At 37.5% G+C, this 14,047-nt stretch overlaps 1 protein-coding gene across 1 annotated transcript; it reads right to left on the minus strand.

Annotated features, from left to right (window-relative positions):
• Positions 1-7,348: 7,348 nt before the first annotated feature.
• On the minus strand, positions 7,349-10,892 carry LOC116296693 (uncharacterized). Its single transcript, XM_089038437.1, has 3 exons — positions 10,729-10,892; positions 9,502-9,725; positions 7,349-8,184 (listed from the first exon to the last, which is right to left on the minus strand). Exons 1-3 carry the CDS (start codon positions 10,844-10,846, stop codon positions 7,525-7,527), a joined length of 1,002 nt encoding a protein of 333 aa, XP_088894563.1. The 5' UTR covers positions 10,847-10,892; the 3' UTR covers positions 7,349-7,524.
• Between the last annotated feature and the right edge of the window lie 3,155 nt (positions 10,893-14,047).

Consider the following 14,047-nt stretch of genomic DNA (forward strand, 5'->3'; position numbering starts at 1 on the left):
ACTTTACAAAGATGCTTTTGACAATTTTAAGTGATCAGTTGGTCTTTTTAAGTCCTTTTTATGGCTTTTTCAGTCTTTTCTTACGACTTTTGACGGTAAAATCGTTCTTCAGAAAATTTTTTTTGAGCCGTGGCTCTTTTTTTCGCAAGAAACGTTGAGCCCAACACTCAGATGGATTCCTTGATATAATTGGCTAGAAAATGACATGTCTCTCTTGTGATTGGTTCATATCAGTTGATGTGCAAAATCGTGCAATTTAGAGCTCAAAATCGTGCGATTTATGCTGAAATCACTGCTGCAGGGAACCAATCAGATTGCAGGATTTGCTTGTGATTTCAAAATGGATGTAATAAAAATGTATATTGTACAGTAGAGAAGACGAAAGCTTTACGAATTTCATTTTGAATAATGGTCAAATTAATTCTTATCCTTCACAGAACCCCGGCGACAGCTAGATCGTCAAATCTTGTACTCATAATCAGTCGAGTTTTTTTAAAAATAAATGAAATTCACCTCTGTTTGTGCATCGTAGTAGTGGATGTACAGAGCATCGTCCTGATAAGATCCTGCGTTGGATTTTCTGGTAGCGTTGTTCAGCTCACAGACATCCTTGTCATCAGCCCCTTTTGGTTTGTAGTTGTACGACAAACACTGGGCATTGCTTGTACATAGAAAACTACAATTAACTGGCGATACCACGTGATGGCTTGATATCACGTGACCAGTTAGCACTTTCCCTTAAAAGAATAACAGGACATCATAAGATTAAAAAGCACAAAATAGGGCTTGTTCCAATCGTAGAGCGTCTACAACAGGTTTGATCAATCACAGGACCATCCGGTCTCATATAGTCTCCTACGCAGCCGCTATTAGTTTCGTCACGCAACGCTTACTCCCCTAAGTAGCGGCTGCTTACCCGAGCACAACATTCCATTCCCTTCAAATTAACTAATCACAGCTCTAGTCCCAAAATCGAGAACTAAAAATGGCACACTTCGAGAGAGTGTTGGAGAAAGTGAGCACAAAATGTCAAATAACGGTTTTCAACGATTATCAGAGTGTAGCTATATGTTTCATAGTAGAAGAGAAAAAAGATGTGTTTATAAATCTGCCGACAGGCTTCGGAGAATCTATCGTATTTCAAGCTTTAACCGTCCGTGTTGATGACCTTACGAATGAACAAGAACATGATACTTGTTGTTGTGTCAATCCTGATCAATCTCATAACAAGCTTCTATTATTTAACACTTATTTACTGCGACCTCGGGAAACATTAGCGGTCTCGAGACCACAAAATATACTGCTTTCCCGAGGTCCCAGTAAATAAGTGCTTTATTATCATACCAAGTGTCAAAGAGAACAAGAAAATCGCGAAGATTCCATGTTTAATCTGATGTTTCGTGAAAGAAAACTTGTGAATGAATTTTACAAACGCGCGCTCAAATGTGTTTCTTTCTGGATTCCGGTTTTTATATTTTTTCAATCACGTGACTTCCGGTTTTGTTATTCCCGGTCCATAACATAATATTCCCTTCCCAGAATGGTCGCCAGGAAACAGTCGAATTTCTTCACGTTCGCGTGACACACTCTCGACCAATAGAAATTGAGGAAAATTAAACTTTGACACTTGGTACATAATAATAACATTTATCTTAACTGTAGAACTGTAGAAAATTTCTTTTAACTGATGAGATTCTGCTGCTACTCTAGAGCTGATCGCGAGTACAAACGAACAAACTTTACGACTAATTATTCAAATCCACGTCAATCGCAGATGCGATAAGAATTGAAATATCTCAGAACTTTTGTCAAAAACGAAAAAAAAAAAAAAGACCTTGTTATTCTTCATACAAAATTGAGAACAGAGATAACATTTATTCTCACTTTCAGTTAGTTTTTGGGGAATGTTGATTATTCTCCTGCTTCGAATGAAGCGGTAAATCAATGTCACACCGATCCCTGATTGGTTAACCACAGACAAAGGGAATGGAATGTTGTGCTCGGGTAAGCACCCGCTACTTAGGGGAGTAAGCGTTGCGTGACGAAACTCATAGCGGCTGCGTAGGAGACTATAGGTGTTATACTGCTAAATCATACTGGACCGTAGACAGTAACGCATAGAAATATATTCAAAATTGGTATGAAAAAGTATATTTTCTTAAATTAATTACTACGAGACGTGAAGCAGTGAACGTAAAATAAAAGGCATTTACTTAAAACAAAAAGGTCCTAAAAGAAAATGTTAAATGTTCAGAAAACTAACGAAATCTTTTGAAATCTAATGAAATATTAGCTCATTTAACAAAAGTCGTAGTTAATTAAGTTCAGCATTGTTGAAATTTAGGCTTAGCTGTTAACTCGAGATCCTTACCTTTCTGGGGGCGAAACTGGGCTAATCTGAGGCTTTCTTCTCTTATGGTGGCCAAGACAAACGAGTTTAGAAAGAGAAAAGAGATCAAGAAAAAGATCATCGCCTCAATTTCTGGCATCTTGAACTTGATGATAAGGTGAATTAAGACCTTTAAGCTTCTTGGCTTTAATAAAAAGCGTCTCTCCGCTTTGTTGTATGACTTCAAACGGCTGGTTGCGGTTTTATGGCAACTGCATAGATTTCCATTTATGTATGAGTCGAATGACGTAGGTATTTATAATATTTACCTTCTTCCTTTGTTTATTCCTTCCTTTCTTCATCATGTTTTCTTAGCCATAAAAGAAAAGCCGTTTTTTGTCATATTATTTTTCTCAGCAGTTGGTTGGCTTTATGTTAAACCACTTGATTGTGGACTCCACAACATGAATCGTTTTATCAATAATTGACAAAGTTGCACGAACATCGTAAAGATTAACGTGTTTCTGTTGCTTGGAAAGTTATTTTATGGTATATATCTGGGGAAAAAGTTATTTTGAAAATTAACTAAACTAAAATCAATCAACTTATGTGTTAGTGTAGCAATATGGTTGCAGTATTTTTGTATACGGTCTTCTCTTTTCAAATGTTCATATCACTAAAAAGAAAATTCCACATACAAAAATACTGCAGCCATACTACTACACGGTTCACATATAGGTTATTTTTAACAAGTTAAGAGAGAATTCTTTTCGTATTCAAGCAGTTAACACCAAAAACTATTTTCTTGAAGAAAGGCTGTTGTACAAGGCTAAAATCTTGGTATTCAGAAAGTTTAACTTGTTTGATTAACTTAGTTAATTAAAACTGATGAATCAAAATAAGAGTACTAGTAAGCAAGTAGCAGTCTGTAGCATTCAGAATAACTAAATGTTAGTTAAATGTATTTTGAGAAACCAATAGGTTTTTCCCCAAATCCAATTTTGGTTGAGTATGATCTCTGTAATCGAGTTTTTGTTTATTCCTTTGAGAGGTTCATTAACATTACGGAGTCTTTATTTTGAGAATGTTTAATGTGAGCGCTTGGAAACGCAAAAAAAATATTCATATGTATCTGAACTTTCCAGAAATTATATTTCCCACCGTAAAGGAGATGTTGCCTAGTAAGTCTCGGGAAATAAGTTCTGTTTTGACAAACACAAGTGAAGTTCATCCAATCAAAAATTTCACGAGGCGAGAAACCATGTGATTACCTATGAATAATTCGTAAGGTTTGGAATAACAGAACTAAAAGTTTGGTTCATCAAGAATATATATATTTGTTGCGTTTTTCTTTCTTTTTTTTTTTTTTTTTTTTTTTTTTTTTTTTAATTTAAAAATTTTAATGTTGATTTCTACGCCGAGGAAGTTTAGGAAATGACAAACACAATTAAAATATATCCCTAATTATTATTACTAATTTCACGAGAAACCGTGTGATTACCCATACATAATCCGCAATTGATTAAAATAACAAAACATCAAAAGTTTTGAACATTTTCCCCCGCTTTTTTGCACTAAAAATTGTAATTTCAATTTCTTCCCCGAGACTTAAATATGTGTAATATATGCTCACTGAATACTTATTGTGACGACGCAGTGATATGATTAAGTTATGGGGCGAGTTCCGCGAGCGTTGGGATATGAGGTAAAAACAGCGAGGAAGCTTGAGAAATGTGAACATCACCGCCATCGCCAAAATTCAACTTCCTAACCTTTGAATGACATTGTTTAATAAGTCATCTGTGTACAGGGGTGAAAACGCACTGCGCATGCTTGATGTTCTGCGAAGAATCTGTTAGTCTCCCCCACAGCCGCTTTCAGTGTCGTCACGCAACGCTTTCTGAGTAGCTGCTCAGGGGAGAAAGCGTTGCGTGACGATACTGAAAGTGGCTGTGGGGGAGACTAGGAATCTGTAGACGCGTTAGGTTTAAAAATGAAACTTGGAGATTTATCGGAGTTTGTGTATCATGCAAATTTCTCTCGAAATAAAACAAGTAAAGTGATGTGTTTAACTTTCCAAGAACGGCCTTAAATTTAAAGATCTACCAAACTCCTGTAAATCAATCATATTTCGATTCGATGTATAAAGAGAACGTAAATCCCTCAGCTAATGACCGGAAATGATAGCATCATTTTACGTAATCTCACATAAACAATCAATTGAGAAATACGAGTATCAGAGAAAATAATAGTTTTTTTTCTTTTCTCGAAGATATTAGCTTTGTAAGCTACTCTGAAATTCGAGGTTAAATAAAGTTTATGTATGCATGTATGTATGTATGTATGTAATATAAAACGAATGCTGCGTGGTCAGAAATAGGGGACTTCACATATAGACTTAATTACGTCCACAGGGTCTTTTCATCTTAAAATGAAATTAACTTAACTGTAAGAGTGTTTCATATGACTCTGGCTGACATCACATTCGTTGCATTTTATTTGGCAATTGATTTGAGCTTTTGACATCGAGTTAATTATCCACGGTTTACTCAATGAAAACAACCCGGGGGGGGGGGGGGGGGGGGGAGTACTCCCATATATGGACTATACAGGGATGATCCGCTGAACAAGGTATGGTTTCTCGAACTTCTTGTCATAAACAGGGTATGCAATTTCACTCAAGGTCCAAGTTCTTCCTGAGTTTCCTGTCATATTCAGGGTTTCTACTTTCGTATTGACCAAAACTGGTTATTATGGTCGTAAAACTAAGGGGGAAAACAATAGATAAAACTGAATAAAATAATAAATATAATAATTTAGAAAAGTATATATTGTTACAGTTTAAATAGTGAGCTTTTAGAATAAGCCCGAAAGGGTTTTTTAAGCTCTTCACACATATATATATATATAACCTATGTAATAACGAATCTGAAATTTGTAAATGACTTGTACACTTACTTGAATATTGGCGGTAATGGCACCCCATACTTGCAAGATGGTTGTCATACATGAATAGAACATTCGTAATTTCGTAAATTAGTGATTTAGTAATTTTACCGATTAGGAATAAATTATTACGAAATTTATATCTCGCAAAATTAAATATCAAATATTTTTGACAAACAGTTAATTATGGACTTTACATTTCTTTATTGTTGGTTTTAATCGAAAAAAAAAAAAAAAGTCAAAGAAAAAAGTTGTTTTTCATGTTTGCTCAGTAATCGTGGTACCATGATAACAATAGGTGATGATGGGTAATTACCAGAGAAAGAACCGGCCAGATATCGCGTTACATTCCTTGCTCTGTGTCTCGTGCTCATTCAGTCTCGCACACTAGCCAGCAACGGAGTCCAGCCAGCTCCTTCTCTCTTTTGCCCTCCCATCACGCCCATGTAATCGTTTCTTTTAGTTTATTCGGTCTAATTCAATACGTCGTGTTAATAAACTATTTGTCCAAACCTCGTAGCCTGTGTGTGTTTGATATAAGTAATTTGCCAGAATTGAGAAAGTTACCGTAGAAGCTATCGGAAATGTCGCCGTATCGCCGAAGGCCTAGGAGTCTATTGAACCAGAACTGTTCAGAAGATAAGTTTTGCGCTTTTGAGAATGAATATAAGCAATGTATTATTTTAAAGACAAGTATTACAAAATATTTGGATTAGGTTTAAATCCGTCTAGTTGGATCATTCCTCTACACCACAAATGTTTAGATAGTAACATTAATAGATTTGACCATTATTCTTAATAAGCACTTTCGAATTCGTACGATACAATTGTGTTCCTCGATTACAGACTCATTTAATTCAGGGTAAGCCCCAATTAAAGGTCAGAATTTCTACAAATACCTATAGTAAAGCAAGAGTGTATACAGGCGGAGAACGGAGGTTGTTGGGGCTATCTATGTAACCTGAGCCCGTGAGAATTTTGGTTCCCTCTTATTTTTTTTTTGTGGCGGGGGTGGGGGAGGGGGGGGGGGGCAGAATCTTTTCAGGTGGATGCCAATTGAACACAGAAACTCCTCTTTAAAAAAATCCTGTACCCGCCCTTGTAAAGTAAAGAATGCACAACTTCAACAGGGGCGGATCCAGAAATTTGTTCAGGGAGGGGTGCTGCGCACAAAGTTAACCCAGGGAGGGGTGCACCCCTTAGAATCAAAGCGGGGAAAAAACATTATTTTTTATTGGTTATCTTCGAAGTAGTAGTGTGTAACCGGTTGGCTCAGTTGGTTGAGCATCGGACTTTCGTGCGAGAGGTCGTGGTTCGAGTCCCGGCCGGACCAATACTCAGGGTCTTAAAATAACTGAGGAGAAAGTGCTGCCTTTGTAATTACATCTGCAAATGGTTAGACTTTCAAGTGGCTCGGATGACCACTTTAAATGGCGGTCCCGTCTCTCCACACTCATCATTACTAACCAACATAGGAGGGACGTAAAAGAACCACTCAGGGCGTAAAGAAACCCTGCCAGTGACCACCCTCAGTGCCTAAACTTCATACTAACCATCTCTCATGCTTGTAAATTGCATAAAAAGCAATCTGTCATTTACTCCTCAATGTAAAGCGCCTTTGATCATATTCACATAGAAAAGGCGCTATATAAATTCATAAATCATCATCATCAAGTATAGGGGCACAAAGTCGAACCAGGAAGGGGTGAGCACCCCCTGCACCCCTCCCCTGGATCCGTCACTGTTCGACAATGCAAGCACCTTGAAATTCCACGACCTCTCATTGGAACCTGTAAATAGTCTATACAAAATCGAGGCTAACCCAGAGCAACAGAGAACACTACAGTTGCATAGCAAGGCACGTATACGGGACCCCGAGTATTTCGCACTCATACGAAACTCTTACTGCTCTAATAGAATTTAAATGTCCTTTTTAAATTGCCAATAACCACCAATGGGAATTGTGCTGTCGTTATCTTTGCGTATTTGCATGGCGTATTGATAAATAAATACATGTTGTCATATTGTACATCGGCCAATCTAGGGACTTTGTTTTATATGTTTTATAATTAACACGGCTAAGGATAAGTGACTATTTACGTGCAGATACATTTTTGCAAGATTCGGCTATAAGTACGTCATAATATCATTTACACCGAAATTGCAGTCCACAATATTCATACACGTCCGTCGTGCTTTTTTTTGAGAAACCTCTCTCCCATTCCCACTTACTAAGTCTCCAATAAAGTTTATAAATATCCACCAAACCAGTATTGAATCGTGCTGTCGTCATTCGCGCTTCCACGGGTCGTTGGGTTAAATGAATTTGCATGGCACGTTGTGCCAAAATTGTTTTCACTGTTTACTGATCCATTGGTGGCATCATACTGGCAGGGGCTAACAGAACTGTCGGTGTGAAATAATGAAAAACTACGTCTACCGATTTTCTGCCAGAATGGCACTGTGATATCTTTTCCCTTGATGCCTCGGATGTCAATGTATTCTACAGTCTTACAGACTTCAGTACCAGTGAAACTCAAGATGTCTACACTTGAAATCTTGGCTCTCAAGTAGTCTCGATAATCGACACCATAAACAGGAAAACTTGACGTCACTCTGACATGTGTTGATTGCTCTGAAATGGATTTCATCCGATCAAAAGATAGACGATAGTTTTCCCAGTTTGGGTTATTGACCTGCCTTGCTTTGTCTGTGGTAAAAGAAGCCGTACAGAATTCCTCGTCGTGTCTGTTCTTGTGGGCATACGAGAGGATAAGAGTCCATGCAGAACCAGGCTCTGAGCTGAGATCAAACCAGACTTTATATGTAACCCCACTCCTGTGTGTGACGTCATAGATGCCGTTCTGAGTCAGTCCCCTCCGAAGGTAATCAAGACAAGACTTGGCATCCTAGAGAAGAAAATGACGGATGCCTTAATCGATGTACTTAGTGCTTCTGCCACATTTGTACCTTAGTTCTCATACTTTTCATATAGTTTTCATACTTAACAACTTGACTAAAATATAAGCCCTCGATGGATTTGAGGGTTCTCTTTCATATACTACTTGAGACAAGAATCTATTGTATATTGTTAAACGTCGGGATAACAGAAAAACTGAACCCTTTGCAATTAAAACTAAATGGTTCTTCGCTAGTGATTAGGTCATTGCTAGAAATCCGCTATAGTCAGCGGTCTGACGTAAACACGCGGGCTCAAGCTTTACGCATGCGTAGACAGGAATTCAAAATGTATTTTTTGTGATGACAATTTTGTGCCATTCTTTGAGAATTGGATATTTCACCAGCAAAGAGTGGTTTTCTTTGCATAACTTAGTTCAGGCTCAGCGAGTTTTCTGTATAGTTTGAGTAATGATGCATTTACTTCGACATTTTGTTTATAAATTTTCGAAAAATGCCGCGAAATCTTCTACCGCAGGGATTCTTTTCTATTAAAGGGGAGGCTACTAAGCTCAAAACAGTCTTCTAATGGCGGAAAAGAAAGCTAGCGTAGAATTCTACAAAGTTATCGCTATTTCTTACTCTGCACGATGGACTTGGACCTTTAGATTTTAGAATCCACTAGATAATATTATTATAGTTTTTACAAGGCGAAAGGAACCAATCCAAACAGCGTTAAACCAGCGTCTTCCCTTGGGAAAGAAATCGGACGTACTTAATATGTGATCTTGAGGATAAGACTTGTGGACATCAAAATTCTGAAAGATAGCACAGTCTTATGAACGGACGTTAGCACTCCGAAGTGGCAGCGAAGTAGGAGAATATAACTATGGCAGGCGATGACGTTATTGTTGTCTATTTTCATTTGAATTTGGAACCGGTATCTAACTGAATGACTGCATATATTCTCTCGTTTTATTATTGTCAAAGCACATATCTAAGATTTAGAACTTGTGGATTGAGTGGAACATTAATCAGAAGAACATAAGAAAGGGAATCAACTAATGAGTACAATTTCTTGTATTTCAGTGTTCATCCTACACTGAAATTAAAGTCGATTAAATAGAAAATGCGCATGCGTCGCGCCATGTTGTAGCGGATTTCTAGCAATGTGAAATTCCAATGGATTTGGCGTTAACGTTTGTACCACGGCGACGCGTGCGTATTCGTCTTTCACATCTCCCTAAATTTGGATCCTCAAAAAACTCTACTCGACCAGATTCATCAAACTCAGTGCATTCTACGATTCATAGTGTTATCATAATTACCTCTGTTTGTGCATCGTAGTAGTGGATGTACAGAGAATCGTCCTGATAAGATCCTGGGTTGGATTTTCTGGTAGCGTTGTTCAGCTCACAGACATCCTTGTCACCAGCCCCTTTTGGTTTGTAGTTGTACGACAAGCATTGGGCATTGCTTGTACATAGAAAGCTGCAATCAAATGGAGATACCACGTGATGGCTTGATATCACATGACCAGTTAGCACTTTACCTAAACATTTTAAAAGGGAAAGAAAGGAGAAAAAAAAAAGAAAAGCAATGTGGTGAGAGTCTCATATTTCAGTTCCTGCGCTCTAAAAAAAAATGCGAGTGCATGGTCTTAGGTAGAGTTTTTAGCGCGAGGAGCTCTGATCGACGATAAAGTATTCGCATACTTGCATGCTCAGGGGCTGTTGTACATTATGCCGACAAATTTCGATTCAAAGCTGGCTGGTTTTACCAAATAATGCAAAAAGTTCACATATTCTTCACTCTACTTCGAACAAGAAGAGCCTTTCAGTCTTATCTTATTAAGAAGAAATATTTTTCAATAACGAGCAATAATGGCAAAAAATCGCCAAAAACTAGACTTTCGTATGAGTTTTGATCCCAATTTTCGTTTTGGGTTAACACTCAAAACCTCTTTTAAACAGTTAGAAACTGATGTACTATGATAAAATACCTGTTTGAAGCGGTATTTCAGTTGTACAAAGATGTTTTGCTGCATTTGTGTTAAAATGTTGCTTTGTCAGGCTTTTTTTATAGAAAATATATGGGAAATAAGCAAATGAAGGCCTAAACCTCATTTTCGAATAAAAGTTTTGCTTTGGGTTAACACTTTGATTCCACTTTCATCGGTCATCTCCACTTCAAAACAAGTTAAACTTTCTGAATAACACGATTTTAGCCTTGTACAACAGCCTTTCTTCAAGAAAATAGTTTCTGGCGCTCACTGCTTGAATACGAAAAGAATTCTCTCTTAATATTTAAAGTAGATGAAACCAATGCACGGTTTGAAGTATTTTATGAACCTTTCAAAAGTTAAACAATGAATTTAAAACTAAAGTAAACATTTACCAAAATGTGCTTAAAAAGTTGAAATGTTTAAGAGCTCTTTTCTTAAAAATAACAAAATCTTTTGAAATCCAAGGAAAGAAAATATCACCGCATTTAGCAAAGTCAAACTTCATTGATAAGCATTCTTGAAGCCTAAGGTGTTAACTCGAGATCCTTACCTTTCTCAGGGCGAAATTCGGCTAATCTGCGGCTTTGTTCCCTGATGGTGGCCAAGGCAAAAGAGTTAAGAAAGAAAGAAGAGATGGAGAAAAGGAACATCGCCTTTATTTCTGGCATCTTGATGACGTTTTATGAAGAGATGAAGTAAGACATTTCACTTCTTGCCTTTCATGAAAGCAATCTTTCTTTATTGCTGAATTTGGCTTCTTGGCAACTGCATAATATAATGAATAAATCATTCGCTCCATTGGTGTGTATCTGGGGTAGACCGCCCAGATATTATATTCTTCGATTGCACGTTACGTCATCGCGGCCATGTTGGTGCCATTTAACAAAAGATTTCTCATTAGCATACATTGTTAACGGCACCACAATGGCCGCCATGCTTTTGTCTTTTGACTCTCTCGGGAATGCTTGCAATCCATCAATTCTTCGTTATCATGCTCGTTTGGCATCAAAAGAAAGACGTTTCTTGTGGCATTATTTTACACAGCTGGTTGGTATTATGTCTCGCCACTTGAGTGTGAACCGGTCACAAAACGCATGAATCGTACTATCAATTAATAACGAAGTACGAATGGTTCTTTGTGGAGCCAGGTTTACTCCCATACTCATACATAGAGTTAGTCTCCCCCACAGCTTCTTTCAGTGTCCTCACGCAACGCTTTCTCCCCTGAGTAGCGGCTGCTTACCCGAGCACAACATTCCTTTCCTATTGTTTGTGTTCAACCAATTAGATAAGTGTCATTGTGTTTCAAGAACCAATCAAAACGTTTCAATTTGACAACTTGTAAACATTCGCGAGAAAAATTCTAAGACGCACTGAGTGGAAGTTGGAGAAAATCTTTGGGAAATAAAAATTGAATTCGTTCTTGTTAAATGTTTAATCCCCCCCTAAAATATATTGGAGACGGAGCTAAGTGTTTTCTTTGTTCATAAATGAAAGAAAATATTTATATTTTTATAAGTTTAGCTATCGACATTGTTTAATCGGCCAATAGCGAATTCCAGTTTGTACTTGCTATCGAGCTCGTACCAAAATATTAGAAGCAAAAAGAAGCTGGAAAACTTTTTTTAAAAAGCGTAATTTAGACTCATGGAAGTTAAACGAGACGACTCAAGATTTAAGAGATTGAATTCGAATATAAAGTCTGACAGTATTTTTAATAAACGAAGAAGATACGCCGCGCAGATCACTTATTTTAAACAACGAATGCAGTGTAAAGCTAAAGAAAATCGCAAAAAGGCTAGATAACTTTTAAATCTGACACTGTCACACCGTTGACTTCCACGGGTATTCATTGTAAACTTCTGAACGCTCACGGTGTCACAGTTCTGGTATATATGTATATCAGCAACCTTCAAACAAATGGTGCATCATCGCAATCGCAGACCGGACCAACACTCTGAGTCTTGTAATTACATCTACAAAGGGTTAGACCATTTAAATGACGGTCTTGTTTCTCCACAATTCATCATTACTATCCAATATCGGAGGGATGTAAAATAACCACTGAGGACGTAAAGAAACTCCTGGCAGTCACCACCCTCAGTGCCTACAACTTTTAATATCCATCTATATGTTTGTACTAAAATTGCATATACAAGCAATCTGCATTCACAGCTCAATGTAAAGCACTTTTGATCATATCTACATAGAAATGGGGTTATGCAAATCACAAAATCCATTTGTATAGATAAACAGTCATGTACATATATAGATTCAAAATGACAGGAAATGCATAACTTGATTTATTTATTTAATCCCTTACTCTGTCTAAACGAAAGCTCCATTTGAATTTGTTGTTATATAAAGTGGGCTTCCCCAGAAGAGTGATTGTTTTTGCTTTCACTTTGTATGTTTTGTACTTTTCTGGCACCGACGTAACTAGCATAAACCCGTACTCCCAGTTTCTTTTGCAATATTCTCCGATGGACAATTCTAAATAAATTTTTTATTTTTTATCTATTTATATATATATATATATATATATAAATTTTTTTCTTTTGAAAACATTTTTTTAGCTTTCAAAAAATTTATAGTTTTATGGCAAAGTTCGCCGTTGATGTAGATGCAGACAAAAGATCATCATAGAGTGATAACTGCGACTTGAACAAATTGCTTTTCTCACGCGGCGCAGAGCACAACAGCGTCGTGATCTGTGAATGTATCTTGAAAAAGAAAAATTGCTTCGACAGTATTGTAGTGCACTCCCGCTGACATCACTTTTCAATACAAAGTATTTTAAGCGAATCTATCAGTATTATGTTGAGGGAAAGGGAATCCTCAAGTAGATTGCATCTTTTTAGAGAGTTAACTATGACATGTAAATTGAAGCTAAAGTCATTGGGAACTACGAGTCCTAGAGATTGTTGAGCTGTACACTGCGCTACTAAGTACTAAAGACCTTTTCTCTCCCCCTGCCCCAAATTTCCGCTACGCAGGCTAAAGAAACTCTTGCAGCTCAGTCTCCTGAAAAGAGACAGAATGAAGGACTTGACCGCGATCCAGGACTTTCTTGCCGTTTCGAAACTCGGCTGTAATGCCAAGGATCCTTGATGCCGAAACAGACAATTTTTTCTTTGCAAAGTTCACATCTGGAGATGAGTGACGTTCCAGAATGTTCGACTAGGACGTACATAGAAAGACAAATCTGCTAGCTCAGGTAGGTAGATAAGTTATTTAGATAAGATAAAAAGGCAATCATTAAAATAGAATAAAAGCTACCACAAAATAACTAACTTGGAGAACCGGGTATCGATATCCGGAACCTCCCATGCTAAGCGAGCTCTCTACCAATAGTCCCTTTCGCAGTTCACTGCGCCATCCTAAAAAGGTAGCCGTGCCTTTGTATTGAAGCGAGACGAACGGTGAGCTTGCAATGATAGAGACCTTTTTTAACACCTTGGACTTACTCACGTCTCTATCATTGCAAGCTACAAAGTACAAAGTACGAAGACCACTACTAAGATTAACAAAGGTTAATCGAGCCGAGTAGTAACGTGTTCCAGTAAACATTTCGTATAAGTAATGTATTGCCATCGCCACAAGTGTCTCCGGAAGAACACCTAGCCTGAAATTGGTTTTAGCAGTACGTGCTATAAATAGATCTCAGTTTGAAGAGATTTCCTTAGAAATTTAACACATGAATGATTGAGCATGAAGTGCTTGGCAGAATCGAGCATCCTGTTAATTATAAGCTCAGTTAGCTCCATTAGTTAAATGATGTCAAGCAATCAGCATAATGAAAATTCTTGTGGTACATGTTACGTCATAGCCGGCATGTTGGTTGACGACAGCAAAACATTCCTCATTTA

This window comes from Actinia tenebrosa, unplaced genomic scaffold (assembly GCF_029948245.1).
Source record: "Actinia tenebrosa isolate PJP-AT-01 unplaced genomic scaffold, QUT_ActTen_1.0 PGA_scaffold5__44_contigs__length_20552954, whole genome shotgun sequence".
Taxonomy (NCBI): domain Eukaryota; kingdom Metazoa; phylum Cnidaria; class Anthozoa; order Actiniaria; family Actiniidae; genus Actinia; species Actinia tenebrosa.